At 47.7% G+C, this 19738-nt stretch overlaps 1 protein-coding gene across 4 annotated transcripts in view; it reads left to right on the top strand.

Moving 5' to 3' along the window:
* The first annotated feature begins 11742 nt into the window (after positions 1–11742).
* The window catches only part of MAPK8IP1 (mitogen-activated protein kinase 8 interacting protein 1), a 116875-nt gene continuing 108879 nt past the window's right edge, over positions 11743–19738 (top strand). For 2 of the 4 annotated variants that reach the window (XM_088461479.1, XM_088461478.1), the window contains exon 1: positions 11743–12027. In XM_088461479.1, the coding sequence (XP_088317605.1) occupies positions 11942–12027 (86 nt within the window). In that variant the 5' untranslated portion in view covers positions 11743–11941. The remainder of the gene's footprint in view (positions 12028–19738) is intronic. The other 2 variants (XM_088461480.1, XM_088461481.1) reach the window with 2 other exon arrangements.

Here is a 19738-nt window from a genome sequence, read left to right as displayed (position 1 = left end):
CTGTTTTATTTTCCATCTTTTCTAAGTTAATAGAAGAAGTTGTATGTTTAAAATGCAAAAAAAAATATTGTAACCAAAATCTGTAAAAATATGAGATATGGTAAGAACTTACCCTTGTTATCTCTATTTCTACGAAGTCCATAGGGTTCCACAGGATACCTTGGGGTATAGGCGATGGCGGCAGACATCCAGGCACCACAGAGTTAAATTTTCAGCCTCCCAGGATGCACTGGGGTCCCTCTCCTATACCCCGCCCCCGAGCCTCAGGCCACTCAGTTTCGTAACAAGCCATAGGACGGAGCAGGAGCAAAAAAGAGAGAGAAGACAGTCTGGAACACACAAGAATCACATTCTCACCAGAAGGAGACGGAGAAACCGGTGACCAGATCAAAGCCCATCTGCAGTACAGGTGCGACAGGGCGGGAGTCCTGTGGAACCCTATGAACTTCGTAGAAATAGAGATAACAAGGGTAAGTTCTTACCATATCTCATATTTTCTACTTCAGGGTCCATAGGGTATCCACAGGATACCTTGGGGATGTCCCAAAGCAATATCCTTTAAGGGTGGGGACGCTCCTGTGCTGTAAGGAGAATCCGCCGCCGAAAGGAAGCATCCTGAGAGGCGAAGGTATCAAAAGCATAATACCTTACAAAAATATGGACAGATGACCACGTGGCTGCCAATCACCGCTGAGGCGCCACGTCGAGCTGCCCACGAAGGACCCACAGACCTAGTGGAAGAGCTTTAATAGAGGATGGAACAGGAAGACCTGTGAATCCATCCTGCCAAAGTTAGCGTAGTGGCAGGCCAACCCTTTTTATGGAAATCAGAAAGGACAAAACCGAGAGTCTGATTTCCTAAATGGACTGGTACGGTCAACTTAAATTCTTAGCACCCGTACCACAGCCAAATAGGCCTCACCAGCAGACAGGACTGGGGAAGTAAAGGCAAGCACTGCCCTGTTCCTAGGAAAGATGAGAAAAAGGGAGGTCTACATGACAGAGCCTCCCATTCTGAGATCCTACTGGCCAAATTAAGAGCCAGAAGGAATACAGTCCTAGCCATAAGCCATTTGAAATCCACTGAGCCCAGTGGATCAAATGGCGGTCCTCAGAGAGCCCTAAGGACCACAGCCAAATCCCAAGGAGCCACAGGTGGAACAAAGGGATGCTGAATATAACGTACACCCTGCACAAAGGTGCGGACATCAGGAAGAGTAGCAATCCTACACTGAAACCATACTAACAGGGCAGAAACCTGCACCTTCAGGTAAGCAAGGCGAAGACCGTTATCTAAGCCCACCTGTAGGAAAGCCAACCTCTGGATATCCGGAATACCCGAGGAGCCTAGCCTCTAGGGCAACACCTGAAAGAAAGTATACCATACCTAATGGTAAATTCTTGCAGATAAAAACTTCCGAGCTCTTAGCATGGACAGAGCCCCTGTTAACTATAGAGCTGGAAAAACTCCTAGACCTTAAGAGGGCAGTCTCCACCGCCACACCGTCAAGGACAGACAACCCAGGTCTGGGTATCAGCCAGGATCCTGAGACAACAGGTCCGGGCGTAGAGGCAACAGCTTCGGAGAGTTAACTGAGAGGCTCCGCAGATCTGAGTAATAGTACCATCCGGCCTACGCTGGAGCTATCAGCAGGAGCGTGCCTCCTTCTTGCTATTACTGGAGGAAGAAGGGATCACGGAGGGACGAGGTACACAACTTGGAAGGTCCACTGGACCTACCTACGTCTATCAGAAGAGTCTCATCTCTGAAAGGCTCCACTTGTTCACCAGAAGATTGAACACCTCCTGATAAAGAGGACATTTCCCTGAATGCACATCTTGACGGCTGAGAAAGCCTGCTTTCCATCTGAGGATTCCTGAATGAACACTGCCGATGACGGCAGGGATATAGCCTTCCACCCAAGCCAGAATTTGGGACGCCACTGTTAGTGTCGCCTGACTTCAGGAACCTCCTAGGTGGCTTACATAAGCCATCATGATGGCGTTGTCAGACTGTACCTGCACGGTATTTCCGTGGAGGACCTGTCCTGCATGCTGGAGAACCTTGAATACTGCTCAGAGTTCTCAGATGTTTATGGGAAGCGCAAAAACTACTGGTGTCCACCTGCCCTGGAACAAGTGTGGACCCGTCACTGCTTCCCAGCCACGGATACTGGCGTCCGTCGTCAGAAGGACCCTGTCCGCAATCCCAAAGGGGGTGCCCCTTGTTTAGGTGAGCTTTCTGCAGCCACCAGGCCAGAGAGAGACAAACCTCCGGGGAAAGCCTATTGACTTTATCCTATGGGGCAACCCATCCCATCCGGAGAGGATCAAGTTCTTTAGAGTGAAGCTGGGTACTCTCCACCATGTCGAACAGCGACATCCTGGAACCCAGGAACCACATTGCCAAGAGAATAGACACTCGGCGACTCTGCAGGCAACTGCGTACCTTTGCCTGTAATGCAGAGATCTTTTCCTCAATCACAAAGATCCTCAGATGTTGGGATATGGAGCATCCTCTGTGAAGAATCAGAGAGGACCATTTCCAGTTTATCAGTCAGCCCTAACGTAACAACACAGATATTGTCCATTGCATATGGCACTGAAGTATCTCTGGCGACCGTGTAACAACAGGAGGTCACTCGGATAGGGTAACAAGCGGACCCCCTGCCTCCGCAGGTGGGCTGCCATAACTACCATGACCCTGGTAAACCGTGAGGCGCGGAGGCCAGACCAAGGGGCAATACCAGAAACTGGAAATGCTTATCGACCACTGCAAACCTGAGGAAAACCCTGGTGTGCTAAGAAAAGAGGGATATTCAGGTAGTCACCCTGAATATATCCAACGACACCACAAAATTCCCAGGCTCCATTGAATGATGGAATGCAGGGTCCCCCTCCCGAACCGAGGAACCCTTAAGAATTTGTTGAAGGATTCGAGGTTGAGAATGTTCTGGTAAGACCCATTGGGTGTCTGTACCAGAAACAGGATGGAGTAATACCTCGTTCCCCTTTGGGGCAACGGAATAGGTACTATAACTCCTGCCTGGAGCATAGAGTGTAACACCCTCAAAAATTACAGGGCCTAGTCCTGAATTGACAGAAGACCTGTAACGAAAAACCTTCTGGGAGGCTTTTACCGGGAGGAAAAGACATACCTTCAAGCAAATACTTCTCTTACCCCAGTGTCCGTGGTGGTCAGACACCAGCACTGGGCGAACTGGAGAAGCCGGCCTCCGACTCTGGGGGCTCCCGAGAGGAGGCCTGTCCCGTGAGGCTGAAGGCTTATAGTCCAACTTGGGAGTAGGACGTCTTGTACTCCAAGCCTGTTCTTATGGCTGAGCAGATTTCCTGGCTACTGACTGTCTTGGAAAGCTGTATTTTAGACTTACCCTGGCCTCACAGGGCCGAAAAGACAAAGGGCCTGATTCAGACCCACTCGCGAGCGGCTGTCCGCTCGCAAGTGGGTCGATGTTATGCACTGAGCATGCGCACGACGGAGGGAGCTCCGTCGTGCGCATGCGCCAGACGCGACGAGCGAAGGAAAGTCCTTCGCTCGTTGTGTCCGATCAAAGGGGGCGTGCTGTCAATGTTGATTGACAGCACGCCCCCTTTGGTGGGCGTGCCGGGGGCGTGCCTCCCTGACGGGGGCGTTCCCACGGGAACGCCTCCCGTCAGAAGCCGGCCCACTGACATCACTAGTGATGTCAGTGGGAGTGATTTTGGCTCTGATAGAGCCAAAATCACTCCGGAGCTTGCGGTTGAAAACCTCAACCGCAGGCTCCGGCTCGCAATTTCGATGGTCGCGATGGTCTCGACCATCGCGGCCATCTAAAAGCACGCTCGTATAGCCTGTGGGTGGTGACCCACAGCTATACGAGCGTCCAGGAGGACGCTCCATGAAAATGGAGCCCGGCCCTCATTCAGAGCGTGCGCTCTGCTCAGAGCGTACGGCTCTGAATGAGGGCCAAAGTCCCAGACCCTGATGGGACTGTAGCCGATGACAGACACGCAGACGTAGCTGCTGCCTGCAGGGCCACAATTGCGTCCAGACGAGGGCCGAACAGGACTTGTCCCGTAAAAGGCAAAGCATTCCAAATGGAATCTGCATCCGCTTTCCAAGAGCGCAACCACAGGGAGCGGCAAGCCGCTACTGCTGCCGAGGAGATTCTGGAAAGGAGTAGGCTATATGTAAGACCGTCTCACTATGAACGTGGCAAAGTCTCTGAGAATTTGCCACTATCCACCTGCTCTGCTGGAGAGTCAGTGTGCAGAGATCCAGTTACCTATTCAGTGTTCCATGGCTCTGGCCCCCCAGCACACGGCCATAGCCGGCCTGGAAGCCCCTCCAGCAAGGGAATATTGGATTTTAGATATATTTGCACCTTGCAATCTGGAACCTCCTTCAAAGAGGACCTGGAGGGCATGGGCAACGTAGCACTCCTCACTAGGCGTGTAACATGAGAATCTACCCGTAAAGGTAACTCCCATTCGGAAATGTAATTATCCGCACAAGGGGTATGCAAAAGGTCAACCGTTTTTGAGGCTGGACCCGCTTACCCGGATTTTCCACGCCTCCTCTAAAATGATCAGATAGAGGAATTACAGTGGCAACACCCTTATCCTTAAAGAAGGTATATTTGGATTTAGTCACGGGGGATATGTAATAACCAAAGCCGCACGGACTGCCCGTAGAAGGCCAGGTATATAGACTTTAGACCCAGACTACGCCTCCTTTGCACTAAGGGGCTCGTGTCTGAAAAAGTCAATAATGTCACCGTCATCAGACGTCATGTCTTTACCCGTCTGAGACCCGAAAGGCCGTTTAGAAGGCCGAAATGGTGACTCCCCCTGTAAAACGTCCATCAGGTGCTATACCATTTGGACAATAAATTCACCCACACAGGCTCCTGCGAGACCTGGGGGGGCGAAAAACAGGATACACTGGGGTACCATCAACTGTCCAGGGACCCCTGCATGTGATGAGACCACCACAGGCTGCGATAACCCCTTGGGGAAACGCAGGGGGCGTTGCCCACAAAGGCTGTAAGCATCTTAGCCGGCCGAGGGCGGTCCCCTTTTTTGTGCAGGCACAGTGACAGAAATGGGGCGTGATATATAATACAACATGCCCTCCATAAACCCTCAGCGTCTACATATCCCTCCGCTAACTGCACATGATATCAGTACATTATAGCTGGAAGAGGATATCCTCGTTCACTTTCCGACATGAGGAGTGTGAACGGAGCGTATGTGACCTCCCACACAGAAAAACCACGTTTACTGTGAGGTAATAAACACCCTGCGACACCGCACCACAAGGGCTGTAGCAGAAGAACAGGGATAGGAAAAGGCTGACAGTCAGAAATTAAAGTACAGGCAAACAGCGCTAGCATTTAAGTCACATACAATGCACAGATAACATCCTGCCTGGTAGGAAACAGTGCTGCATACACTGACCTTAATTGAAGGAGAGGTATGCGGGGGACCCGGACCGCAATGGCATCTGTATCAGCTTCCAGCAGCGTTTGCCATCCCCAGCACATGTAGTGAGAAAATGGCCGCCGAGGAGCAGAGAGGAGGCCGGCCCGGGGGAGGAGCGCTGACCCAGCCCGCTCAGACCGCTGTGGAATGGCACTGTGCAGCGGGGGAGACGCCGGCTGTGAGACAGAGAAGGCGTTCTCCCCTGGCGTGCTATCAACCCCTGGGACGCCGCGCTGTACCGCACATGCTACGGCCCGCTGTCCCTGGTGGTCTAGTGGAAGGCGCAGGATCAGTACCTGGCCCCACGCGCAGCCGGTCCCCAGGGAGCCCCCTGCCTGGGGACCAAACAGGACTGTGTTACCGGCGGGTGCCCACCGCGGGACCCCGCCGCTTACCTTGTTCCCCGTGCATCCGGCCACAGTCCAGGTAGCCGGGGATCACCGCTAGCTGTGACCCCAGCTACCTACCAGCATCCCCGGATCGGTACCGGCGTTCTGGTACCGGCGGGGTGTAGGAGTGACAGCATGGACGTTAATACTGACTGTCCTATGCTGGAGCACTCTAGTTGTGCAGCCACAGCTGCGAAGAAATATTCAGGGGCCTTAAAAAGACCCCCCCTCTGTACGGTGCGACTGGTCCGGCCAGGCATCTACGAAAACTGAGTGGCCTGAGGCTCGGGGGCGGGGTATAGGAGAGGGACCCCAGTGCATCCTGGGAGGCTGAAAATTTAACTCTGTGGTGCCTGGATGTCTGCCGCCATCGCCTATACCCCAAGGTATCCTGTGGATACCCTATGGACCCTGAAGTAGAAATAGATGCTGGGGTTTGTAGTGCTCCATCAAACTGAACCATTTGCTTAGAAGTAGGTACATCTACAACAAAGGCCCTCATTCAGAGCCGTTCGCTATTTGCGGTCGTTCGTTTAAAAACAAGGGGTGGCTATTCAAATGATCCGTACGCACATTGTAGTCTGTTCACACCTCTAAGTCTGAACGAGCGAGCAAAACATACGCTCGTTTATTTGTTAAAAACGCCCCCTGGCCGCTCGCATCCTACGTCATGTCCGCTATTTATTAGATTAATCGAGTACATCGACCAGCGTATGAACTGCTCGCTATTCTTGTGGTTGGTGTTTGCTACCACAAATTTGCGAGCAGTTCTGGCTCTAAAATAACCCAGTGACGTGGTCAATGACGCTGCTGTTTTAAATATACACACCCATAAAACGCCCGTTTTGACCTTTAAGCACGCCTGCGTTCGGATCTCCACTCCCCATTTTCAAGCACCATCCCCTGTTACCACCCACATATGCCTCATTCTGTCACTCAAAATAGCAGGCACTCGCTATATAGCGTACAAACGATTTTCGGCCGCACTGACTGGTTCGCGCATGCGTACTAAAAACCGTACGCATGCGCAGATGTGCAAACATCGCTCAGAACGAGCGTACTGCCGCTAACGAGCGGCTCTGAATGAGGGCCAAAGTGTTCCTGGATATTTTTTTCAACCAGGCTCTAAGCACCTTTTTATAAAAGAAGTCTTTCGCAGGTCATGATTTCTGGATTTCTTTACTCATACAGAGGTGACTTAGGCTGGGTACACACTACAACAATATCTGCACAATTTGTCATTTCCAGGCAAATTGAAATGCCAAATAGTGTATATTGTGCAGTGTGTATGCACAATTGCGTATTCCTGCGGGTCTTACACGATATCTTTTGGTTGGCCGTGATGCATGGCCAATCAGAAGGTATTGTGTACGAGGTAGTGCAGTTAAACGAAGGACGGAACGAGATATCATTAAATTGCACAGTGTGCACGGACAATAACGGATGGTCCGGGACGAAGGGAATTTGTCCTGACTACTACCATTATTATTATTGTTATTATTATCCTTTATTTATATGGCGCCACAAGTGTTCCGCAGCGCCTTACATAGTACTAATAGGTGAACAAGAAACAAGTAACTTACAGTACATTACTGTGCTGAACAAGGACACGACTTATATACATTGCTGAAATAGTGATTAAAGCACTCACAATAAGCAGCCGGGAGTTGGCAGTCCCGTGTTAGGTGCCCTTATGCGGGGTAAGGAGTAGAAGAAAATGTAAAGAGAAGCACATGAGGGAAGAGGTCCCTGCTCGTGAGAGCTTACATTCTAAAGGGGAGGGGCAGACAGACAGGCGTGACACAGAAGGGGAAGATAGGGAGGAAAGAGCATGAGGTGGGTTAGGATGAGAGCTGGAAGGCCTTGATGAAGTAGTGGGTCTTGAAAGCCTGTTTGAAGATTTGTAGAGAGGTAGAGAGTCCGATGGGGAGACGAACAGATTTCCAAAGGTAGAGAGCAGCACGGGCAAAATCATGGATGTGGGAGTGGGAGGAAGTAATCAGTTGGCAAGAGAGGCGGCATGCATTTGTTGAGCGAAGTGAACAGGCGGGAGTGTGAAGGGAGAGACGGTCAGAAATGTATGTGGGAGAGGATTGGGTTGAGGGCTTTGTAGGCCAGTGTAAGAACCTGGAATTGGCATCCGAAGGAGAAGGGGAGCCAGTGTAGGGCTTGAAGGAGAGGGGAAGCAGATGTGGAATGTCTGGAGAAGAAGATGAGTCGAGCAGCAGCAATGAGACAGATTGTAGTGGAGAGAGGTGAGAGACTGGGAGGCCAGCTAGAAGAAGTAGAAGCTACCATCCCGATTGCTTGTCATTGTAGTGAGTACCTGTCCTTAAGGAGATTTGTTTCCCTTTAAAAAAAACAGGCCCTATCCAAAGGGGCCCATACATTTGCACCGCAATTCCCAGGTCCACTGATGCCGGTCCAATCAAAACCGCTGATAGATGGGCGCTAGGGAATTTCTGCTTGTTTAAAATCCCAGATTTGCCAATCCCAATCATTTTGTGGTCTGTGTCGGCAAATCAGGGAAATATAACAATGTGGATTTTCCTGATGCCCTGACCTAAGTATCTGGACATTGCGACAATCCATCGCTGATGTATGGGGACCATAGCATTCCTCGTAGCCAAAGGGTTTTCCTGGGATAGCAAAGCATGTGGAAGCTACTTACTGTAAATTTATCAAGGTTAGTGACAGCACCTGTACCACCCACTGCTTGGTGATAGCAGATGTGGTCCAAAGAAAAAAAATGTTTATTCTAATTTTTTTTTGGAGGAGGTGATTGCCCATCTAGTGACCTAGGAGATCCTGTGAAGGTCCACGCTGTGAAGGGGAGGTGATGTACCCGGGTGCAATTGCCATTACTTCTCACTCGTGTGCCTTTTTCGGAAGGCTTCTAACGGTATGAAGTAACCCTGTTGTTTGTATGGAATGTTTTTAATAAATATGGTATACTTTTAACCACTATGAGGAGCATTCCTTCTATACTTTTATATTCGGATGTTTAAGGTCCATGGTCTGGGGAGGTGTTTACTCAACCGTGGTGTAGTTAGGATACCGGCGGGTGCTATCCCGCCCGCCGATATCCCGACAGCCACATCCCGACATGGGACTAAAGATAGGCGGCAAATCCCAACGCCTATCATTAGCGTCACTACTAAATCCTGACACCTGGCTTACCGAACGAGGGTAAGCCGGGTGTCTTAGCGTGTAGCCGGGGGGGGGGGGGGGTTTAGCATTAGGGACACACACTCACTCATACACACTCCCACACATTACATACTCACCGCTGCTGCAGGAGACCGGGTCCCGACACTGGATGCAGAAGACAGCACTTCGGAAGGTGAGTATTATACCCCTTTTACACCGAAGCTAAAACCCGGGTTATTGCAGGGTTAATCCGGGTAGCTCCTTGGTGTAAAAGGGGAGAGGGTTGAATCGCCGGGTCGAGTGACCCAGCAATCCAGCCCAGGTAACTTGCAGGGTTTAATACTGGGTTTAACACGAAATCCCGACACCTGTCATTAGACCTACGCCGGGAGCCCGACACCCGGCTTACAGATCGAAGGTAAGCCGGGCGCGGACAGTGGGGGAGGGTTAGGCTAGGGGCTCCCGCGGGGGACTTAGGGTTAGGCACTTTCATGGAGGTTAGGTTTAGGCTAGGGGAAGGGGGGTTAGGGTTAGGCACTTGGGGGGGGGGGGAGTTAGGGGTAGGCACCCCTAAGAAAGTTAGGGTTAGGGTAGAATTAGGTTAGTGAATACTTACCTTTTGACGATCAGGATTTTCACTCCTGCCGGGCAGCTGCTATTGGGATTTGAACTGCTGGCCGCATAGTAAATCGTACTGATTCCGTGGGATGTAGTCAATTTACCTATGTTTGGGATGCCGGTGGTCGAAATCCCCGGTGCCGGAATCCCGACCCGTGGTCAGAACATGGTGCCGGAATCCCAACCTCAGTTGAGATGCTGATGCTGGAAATCCGACAGCTGGCATCTCAATTGTAAGTATAGCTGGCTGGGTTAGCTGTTAGCCGCAAGCGCGGGGGGTCAGGTTTAGGCACCAGGGGGTGGTTAGTGTGAAGCTGCGGGAGGTGGGAGGGTTAGGGAGTGAAGGGGGTAGGGTTAGGATACTTGCCTAGCCCCTGTCGTGATTCTGAGCATCGGGATGCCACTGTCGGTCTTTTGACAGTCGGTCTCCTATACCCAACCCTGGTGGCGTGGTGAAATTTACCAGCACCGCCTCTGGCACCAAGCTGAAAAGTGAAATTTTTGCAATACAAATTTGCTTCTAGTGAACAGCCCCCTTTGTTGAGTACAAGAGCATCATTGGTATATATGTAAGGGTGGGTGTGGTATAAGAACCCGACATTCAGAATATCGAAACTGTAAACGTTGATATTTAGAATGTAGACACCTACAGAATGTCAATCCAATTAGGTACGAAATGCGAGTAGTGGGTTTGTTAAATTAAAAAGTGGGGAGACCATCCTGGACCCCCAAAATTGAAAATTTTGTTAGCAGGACCTTATAGAAGTCTGTTTGTTTGTGGGCATTAGGAAAGTACTGAAGGTTTTTAAATGCTGTCAAATGCCTGATTTTTTTAAAAACATAAAAAAAAATTATAAAACAATAAAACTACTTTTGTTTAATCTAAAACGAATTAGACGGAAAATGCAGAAAAAAGTAAGAAAAAAAAGTGATTTTGGGGGACACCTTGAAAATTTGTACAAAAAAAAAAAAAAGATAAAAAAAATATTTTTCAATTAAAAATACAGATATTAAATTTGGGGGGCCTAGACTAACGAAAAAGTTGATTTTGTGGTCATTTGAGGCCATATTTTTTACCCCCCAAAAATGACATTTAATTATTGGATTAATTAAGCTAATTGGAAACTCTCAATTACTCAATTAGCCATTATTATGGGAGGGGGGTTGTTTCCAAGGGGGTTCAGCATGGTCCCCCAACATTTTATCCTTAAAATAAAGATTTTCCTTCCCATTTCTCACCCTCAGGGAGTTGCAAATGGAAAAATGCTAATTCACTCTGACTGGTTCAGTGCTAATTGCTAATTTTATTTCAAAATGGATTCGCTATGCGAATTCGAAGAGAAAACGGCACCTTACAATTCGCACCTAATTGGATTGACCCCTAAATGTCGACATTCTGTCCACGTTGACATTCTGGTGTTGACTTTTTGACTGTGCATGTGTGTATCATACATGCCGACTCTGGAAGCCCCCTCCGGGAGGGGGCTGCCAGGTCGGTACAGCAGGGAGAGTGGGGGCGGCTGAAGTGGGCGGAGGCATGTCTGCGCGATTGCGGCCCTGCCCCCTGCTTTTATAATGCCGATATTACCGGCATTACAAAGCAAGGGTCGTGGCTACGATGACGCGATTCAGCACAAATAGCGTCATCGCCACCCGAACCGCCCACTTTCACGTGCGGGCACGGGGGGGCCGGTGGACAATGCGGGGGACTTGCCTACTCTTGCGGGAGGCTCCCGACAGTCCTGGGAGAATAGGCAAGTGTGTGTGTATAAGTTTGTATATGATATTACACACATCACACACAAATATACACCTGCTAAGGCAGAGATTCACAAACTCTGCCATTACAGTCCAGGTTTTAAGGATATCTATGCTTGAGCACAGGTGACTTAATTAGTACCTCAGCCAATTTGGTTTAACTATCTGGAATCCAGCAGGGATAATGGATATCCTTAAGACCTGGACTGTAATGGTGGAGTTTGGGAAACTCTGCACTAGAGAGCTATATCATTTAGGTGAGAATAATGATTTGGTGGTGACACATGATGATTACACAGGGGCTGTCTCCCAGTGAGGGAGGGCTGTGGGGGCTGTAACTGAATCATTCTGCCCATTATTACTATTATAGATCATAGATATGGTTCCAGCAATGTAGTATTGCCATTATCTGTGTCACCCACCTGTCACCCTCTTCCTCTCCTCCAGTCCTCCTCCTCTCCTACCTGTCAGCCTCCCCATCCCCCTCTGCTCCCCCTCCCTCCCTCTCCCAGTCAGGGCTGTTCATCAGACTCAGAGACGGAATGGCGGAAAGAGAAAAGGCATCCACGACCCCAGCTGGCTCCTCTCCCTTCCTGGGGCTGCACCTGGCTTCCCCCCCACGCTTCAGGTACCATATGCGGCCATGCACTAGGAGACCTGCCCGCCCTGTGTCCTGTCCCTGGGGTGGGGGGGGTGGGAGAGGATATATAATCCCCACACACCCCTCCTGTGCTCTGTGTACACTGCTTATTGGGGATAATTCTGCATTTTATGAATATCTGTGCATCCATCTAATATCTATTAGTACTATATCTATGCATATGTTTTATTCAGCTCTTGGCTTATTGTTTATTGTGCATGAGAGGGAATATGTTGTTTTCTCCATCCTGTATCTGTTTCTGGGTGTGGTATATACAGTACGTGTATAGGGTGGTGTTATGTTATGTATAGATGTGGAAGGGGTTACTAGATACTGTGGACCATCTCTTCCCTCCCTGCCAGTAGTAAATAAACAGGTGTGGGAGGGGGTAGACTGGAGGGGCACCAACATATAGAGTGGGCATTGCATGTGGTTGGTGTGAGATGGAGCAGGGGCATCCTGCAGTGAATCATGACTAGAGGGTACCAGGGTAGAGACTGGCAGCATGAGAGAGCTGGGGGTCCTAAGGCTGTAGCTTGCTCTTTTTACCCACTTAAACAGGCTCATTATTCCCTGCATAGCTCCAGCTAATTCTTATCCCAGGTTATCACAGGTCATGTATGTCCTCCCAGGAAATTCTCAATTTCACTATATTATCCTTTTTGGCTCTGTGGTTATTCCAGCATATAATTGGTGTCTGGCATAACACTTGTCTTGTCAGTGCATTCTGGGGCTTGTAGTTCTACCATAACTGTTGAGCCACCTGCCTTTGGGTGTCCGCCAGGAACAGAGAACCCATCCATTGCTGCTGCCAGCTGTGAATCTCTCTACCAGCTCCTGGTGTGAGGGCAGCCTGGGGGTCTGAGCTGTCAGAGTGGGTCTGCTGATCGCTTTCCCTGCTGGATGAGTGCTTTTCACTGGGAGTTACTGCAGCCTGGCTGTGCTCAGCAAATGGAGCAATTAAAATAGCCTGTGATAATGACCAGCAGCTCCGGCAGGTGATAATGATCCAGACAGACCCTCTTCCCGGGGGGTCATTAGGAGATCACTTGCACTGGGGCCACATCAATACAGATACTAGACATTGAGCAGGTATTACTGCCCAGCATGGCTCTAACACAGCTTCAGTGATCTCCATCCACTGCCCTGACCACTGAGACATTCACCCGAAATGTTCTGAAGGCCAAACCGTAGCGCCTGTCTCATAGAGGGGCTGGCGGTCCAATATATGGGTACTAGCATGGGGATGCGTTTCATGGTCCAGACACTTGTGGTGCATCAGTAGAAAATACACCTACAAATAGGCTGCAAATTCATTGTATTTTGCATTGGACTAGCCTTCGGTTAGAATGATCAATGTTGTTTTTTGCTGCAGCTTCAGAAACGTTTTCTCTGCATTATGCTGTCATTTTTTTTTATCTGTTTTTGTTTTTATTACAAAATATATATATATATCCCAAAATGCTGCATTTATTGTGGCGTACAAACCGTAAAATGCAGAAACGTTGCATAAAATAAAATTGCTTTAATGAGTATATTTTACAGCTAAGATTCATTTAAATTATGATTAAAGTGACTATTTATATTTTATAGTGTAAATTACAGCTATGCATATGGTTATATTGTCTATGATGAGAGGGGCTCCATTTTTGTTGTTGGCTCAGACAGCAGCAGATTGACTAGGCCCATCCCTGTTTACACTACCTCTATAGTTATACATTTATTGGCAGTTATCCTATATAACTTAAGCCCCCGCATATACTGGCGGGCCCGGTGGGGGTGCCGGCATCGGTAAGTGCATACACACTTGCTGATGCCGACAAAGACGGCGGGGGGGAGCATTGTTAACAATATCCCCAGATTGAGCTGCATGTACAGACTGGGGATATCGTTAACGACCCGTGGGAGCGCGCATCGTTCATTGCTTGGTGCATACACACTGGACGATTTGAACGCTATATTGATCGAAGATGTCGTTATCGTTCACAAATATCGTCCAGTGTGTATGGGGATTTAGTGTTCGTTCTAGCACTCTGCACCTGTTACAACCTCTTTCCTGCCTGGGGTGTCGCTCTCTGCTCTGGTGCTTCTAGCACATTCTGGTCTGTATCGCAGCAGTTTTGTTGCATCAGCAGAGTGTGCTAGAAGCACCAGAGCAGAGAGCGTCACCCCAGGCAGGAAAGAGGAACTGCATGGGTTGTGACAGGTGCAAGGTGCTAGAATGAACACTAATAACTTATAAGGGGGGTAATACACACCCTGGTATAAATTTATATGGATGTATATGATCTATTTGTGTATATGTTATAGTGGTTGGAGTGGAAATGTTGTAGTGGTGTGGAAAATTCAAGCCAATGGAGTTTGTTAGAGTTTTTTACGATCAAAGCAGGAGGAGAGTTATGTAGATAGTGCTAGTAGGAGGTAGGACCCTGCTGTGCTCCCAGATCAGTCTGTATTGTTGTGGCATGGATTCCACTCCATGGTGATATAACAGCATCACACAGGTGCTGCAGCAGTTTTGTCGGCTGCACTTTCATGCTGCTGGTCTCCCATTCCACCACATCCCAAAGGTGCTCGATTGTACTGAGATCTGCTGGCTGTGGAGGCCATTGGGGTACACTTACCTCATTGTCATTTTCATGGAACCATCTGGAGATGATGCGTTATTTATAACATGACGAGTTATGAAGGTGGCCAATGGAGCAGGGGCGGCCGAACTACAGTACAGCCCGTGGGACAAATGCGCTCTCCCTGTCTGGGATTCCACTGGAGTTCTAGACTACCCTGTCTGGAATCCAGAGGTGGTAAAAGCTTGGCGCGAGCCAGCATTGTCCCTGTCGGGGCTGGCCTCTCAACAGCTCTGCCTTGCCCCTCCAGAGTTAGCGGTCACTGGTTGTGCAGTGTTGGGTGGATCACAGACGGACTAAAAGAGGTAGACAGAGATGACAGGAGGGTGTTTTCACTAAATTCAGTAACACAAGGGGGCTCTGGGCTTACTTATAAAGACATAATGGAGGGGGCGGAAGAGCAGGCGCTGGGCTGGTATATACGTTCGTGATGGGAGACTCTGGGCTTGCAAAAGGGAGGGCTCAGCTGGCATATAGGGACATGATGGGGGAGGGGGCCCTGGGCTGGCATACAAGGACATGAAGAGGGATCTCTGAGATGTAAACTTATGGTGATAGACAGGTTTGTGTTCTTTTTGTCCACATATTTACTTTACATTGACCATGAATAATTTGATTTGTTGCTGGACAACCAACCTGAGGGCATCCTTGCAAGTGTCCCGAGGCACCCGAGGGTGCCACGGCGCACAGTTTGGGAACTGCTACGCAATTACACACCAGCAGCAGCCTGAACTGCTGACACAAGTCCGGATGGATTCATGTGGCTTATGACCAATTCATCAGACCAGGCAATAATTTCCGATCTTCACCTGTCCAGTTTTGGCGAGCCTGTGCCCCCTGTAGCCTCAGTTTCTTAGCTGAGAGAGGTGGAACCCATTGGAAGTCTTCTGCTGTTGGCTGTTGTAGCCCATCCACTTCAAGGTGCTGTGCGTTGAGGTGCCCAGCTGTATACCACTCTTGTAAGGCTTGGTGATGTGAGTGGGATGCAGTTAGCAAGTATATAGTCACTTTGTTGACCGTGAGTTAGTAGATATGAGAGAGCTGTCGCTGAGATCCCGGCATGGTTGAAATGCTACTTAAAGGGACAGATTTTATTATCCGGGAGCTGCCAACGTTGCACAATATCGTAGATGCAGATTCTGTTCACACCTCCATAGGATGCGAGCAGAATCTGCCTTCACAAGTTAATGCGCGGAGGCCACCTTGACCCATTCTGGCGGCTTCTGCCAGATTCCAGCGGTCAGAATGCAGACACCGAAATCCCGACACTTATCAGAATACTGGTGCGGGGATCCCGACCGCCGGGATTCCGAAGGTGAGTTAGGTGGAGGGTTAGAGATAGGCACTAGGGGAAAGGTTGGGTTTAGGCTTGTGTGTGTGTTTTAAGGGGAGCATCCACTACACGATTTTAGCAGGCGATTGAATGATAACGACGTCGTTATTGTTCAATCGTTTAAAAATAGTTTATAAATCGTGCAGTGTTTGGTCGTTAATGATCAACGATGCGCGCTCCCGCTGAGTAGATCGTCCAGTGGATGTGCCCCTTTAGGGGTTAGGTTAGGAGTACTTGTGACTTGGCCGGGATTCTGACCGCTGGGATCCCGTACCCATCCCATGCGCTGATACTGTATTATATTTGAATGATGTACAGTGGTCATTATGCTGTCATTTGCTATACCCATGATTGAATGTGCTTATTTCAAATTTAAACTGTATATTGTATGTGCTATGCTTCAATAAAGAAAATTTTGTTAAAAAAAAAAATGGAAATTACACACAATGCATTGGAGTGGTCATCTCATAACTGTAGTTTTTTGCTTGTTTCCATGGTGCACAATGGGAAGGGAGCTGTAGAGACTTTAGTAAACCAATAATCTGCTACTTATGATTAAAGGTCACTCTGCAAAAGAACTCATTTATATTTATATTTATATTTAAGAAATTTGATGGTAAACCTAGCGCATGACACAATGGCATATTAATATAGAATAAAATAAGAAAGGAAAAAAAGAAAAGAAAACATAATAAAGTAGAAAAGTGTGAGCCCAGGTCTGTGGCCATCAGTTCCCAACCCTAGTCTATGTAACATCAAGGGAGATCGGGGGATCTTGTCCACAAACATGTGTCTCATACCAGAGAGTATTTCTAAAACATTTCCATATCTGTTCCCTGAGTGTCTCAGACAATGTGCCTATGTAGCTTTCCCAAGTATCAAAGAACTTCTCTGTAAATCTTTCTTTCTGCAGGGAGGCTTCCAACCACTCCATTCGAAAAATGTGAAAAAGTTTTCCCAAAAATAAAGCAAGTGTGGGAGCCGTTGGCTGCAGCCAAATCTGTAAAATAAATTTTTTGGCCATAGCCAATACAATTATTAGTAATTTTCGAACCCCTTGTGCCATTTTGGAACCTATTGGTGTAATACCGAATATTGCCCATTCGGGCGTTAGAGGTAAACCATTTACCAAATGACTATTGACATAATTCCCTAGCAGGGTCCAGAAATCTCCTTATTATTGGACAACCCCAAAGACAGTGCATTAATTCAGACCTGTGTGTGCCACATCTGAGACATGAGGAGTCCTATAACAACCCCATAACATATCTGCGATGGGAGACAGATCTGTCCTGTGCAATAATATTCAAAAACAATTCTGGATATGGCGTAGCAGGTACCAATTTAACAGATAATTTGAATGATCGTAGCAATCTGTTTGTATTTAAAGCTGGAACATAACTCCCTCCATTGTGCCTAGACCGTTTTCTGCTTATCGTATTGTAGGGGGGGGGTGTAGGAATAAGGTAATGGATTGAAATAGCTTTATAAGTGGAATTCTTTCCTAGTAATAAACCTATTATTATAATCCTATTATTATAATCATCTGGCGAAAGTCTTCTAGAAAGAGTGGCAACATAGTGTTGGGCCTGCAAATACGCCAGGGGTGAAGAGCCCAGTATTGGATATTTTCTACCGCCTGTACAAACATCAGCGGTTTCTTTTGCGTTGCAGTCCATAAAATGGCGGATCATAGTAATTCCTCGTCTGTGCCATGAGGTCCTGCGGCCCCATTATTGAAAGTTTGGATTGTGTATAATGGGAGATGTAGGGATATATGTGGATTCAGTGAGTGTTTGTGATGTAATATATGCCACGTTCTTCAAGTGGTCCATCAAAAATGGAACAGCTCGAATTGAGTTAGGTATTTCATTATCCTGTAAATGTAGAAAGGGAATGATTCCCAATGTTATCTAAGAAAGCTGTTTCCAACATGTGTTCGCATATTAGTTTTTTGTGTGCATCCAATCCCTTAAGTACCCTAGGTGAGCGGCGTGGCTATAAGCACTAATGATGGGTAAATTGATGCCACCATTAGATCTGTGCTGCTGTAGCTTGACAGTCCAATTCTCGGCTCACCTACCATTCCAAATAAATGTGCGTATAAAGCAATCTCCATCGTGTCATGTTTAGCAGTAAAATGGGAAGTGACTGGAGAGGGTAGAGAAGTCTTGGGGAATAAAATCATTTTAACCAAGTTTGCTCGGCCTAGCTATGAAAGACTAAGGTGTCGCCATCTCTCAGTATCTACCTTTAATACTGCGCAAAATACTTTTTTATATTGAGAGTATATAGATATTTGGGCAATTGTTTCCCTAGGTATGAGATTGATTTAGTCGTCCACATCATTGGGGATCTCCCTGAACTAGGCTGGGCGTGCAAAACCTTTTGTTACGTAAAGAGCTTTTGATTTTTCAAAATTGACTTCAAATCCTGATACTGATCCTATTTCTTTGATACGAGTCATCAGCGGGCCAAGGGTCCTCCTCGGGTCCAAGATAAATAAAAGAACATCGTCTGCACAGGCCGATATCTTACAGTTTCTGTTCCAATCCCAATCCCCTTAAATCGTGTCCCAATTTTGCAAGATTCTACAGCATGGGGTCCAATGTCAAATTAAAAAAGCAAAGGGGAGAGCGGCAACCCTGTCTTGTTCCCCTGGTCAGTGTAAGTCTCTCCTCCCACTGTCCCATTTACCAACAACGAAGTAGCTGGGAGGCTATAAAAAAATGTAATCAGGGATTGGAAAGTCGGTCCGAATCCTCGTCCATCTAGTATTTCATATAGATTGGGCCAGGAGACCCATGTTGAATGCCTTGTGTAGCGTCTATGCTTAAGATCATGGTCGAGGATTCAGTTTAAGATTAGCCGCCATTACGGCCGCAATGGCTGTGCGGATGCCTTTTACCGAGTGTCTGCCTTTAGTGAAACCTAGTTGATGTTTCGTAAGTAGGGAGGCAAAAAATTTCTGCAAACGATCTGCTAATATTTTAAAATCAACATTTAGCAGAGTAATTGGGCGATACGATGAGGGAAGAGTCAGATCTTTATTTGGTTTTGGGATTAAGGAGGTGAGCGCCTGATTGAAATTAGGGTAGTGTGGTGTTTCTGTTTGTATTTTACCATAAAGAGAACAAAGTGTTGGTATCATATTATGTTGTAGAATCTTGTAATATTCTATTGAGTAGCCATCAGGACCCGGGAATTTGTTAAGATGCATGGAGGCATTAGCATTAGTAATTTCCTCTTCAGTTGTATTATTTTCTAACGCCTCTTGTTGTAAAGGGGTAAGACACGGAACTGATGCCGCCTCCAAAATTTTAGACGTGATTTTATGAACTTCAGCAATTTTGCCCAATAAGTCCCACTTCTTATTGCCGTGATATGTTCTATTGGGGCAATCTAATAATGGTCTCCTGCCGTAACATGGGCTTCGAAGATTTAAAAGCAAAGTGTTCGCTTTCTTTACTTCTGGGTTCGGAGCCTGGCTTTCTTCCTGAAAAAATTTGGCTTAAGGTACCTTATAGACTACAATGACTACATACTTGCTAATGGGGCCAATGTATGAAAACATTGGTAAATCGGGCTTTATTGCAGTTTCCATAGAAGTTATGGGGACTGATGCTGTGATGGTTAAGAGACTGCAGCAGATACTCCAACTCTCTTCTTAAATAGCCCGGAGTCCAGTTTACCCCACAGTTGTGTGTGTGTGTGTGTGTGTGTGTGTATATACATACAC

The sequence above is a fragment of the Taudactylus pleione genome, unplaced genomic scaffold (genome assembly GCF_031769625.1).
Source record: "Taudactylus pleione unplaced genomic scaffold, aTauple2 ptg001060l, whole genome shotgun sequence".
Classification (NCBI taxonomy): Eukaryota; Metazoa; Chordata; class Amphibia; order Anura; family Myobatrachidae; genus Taudactylus; species Taudactylus pleione.
This window is presented reverse-complemented; position numbering and strand designations above follow the sequence as displayed.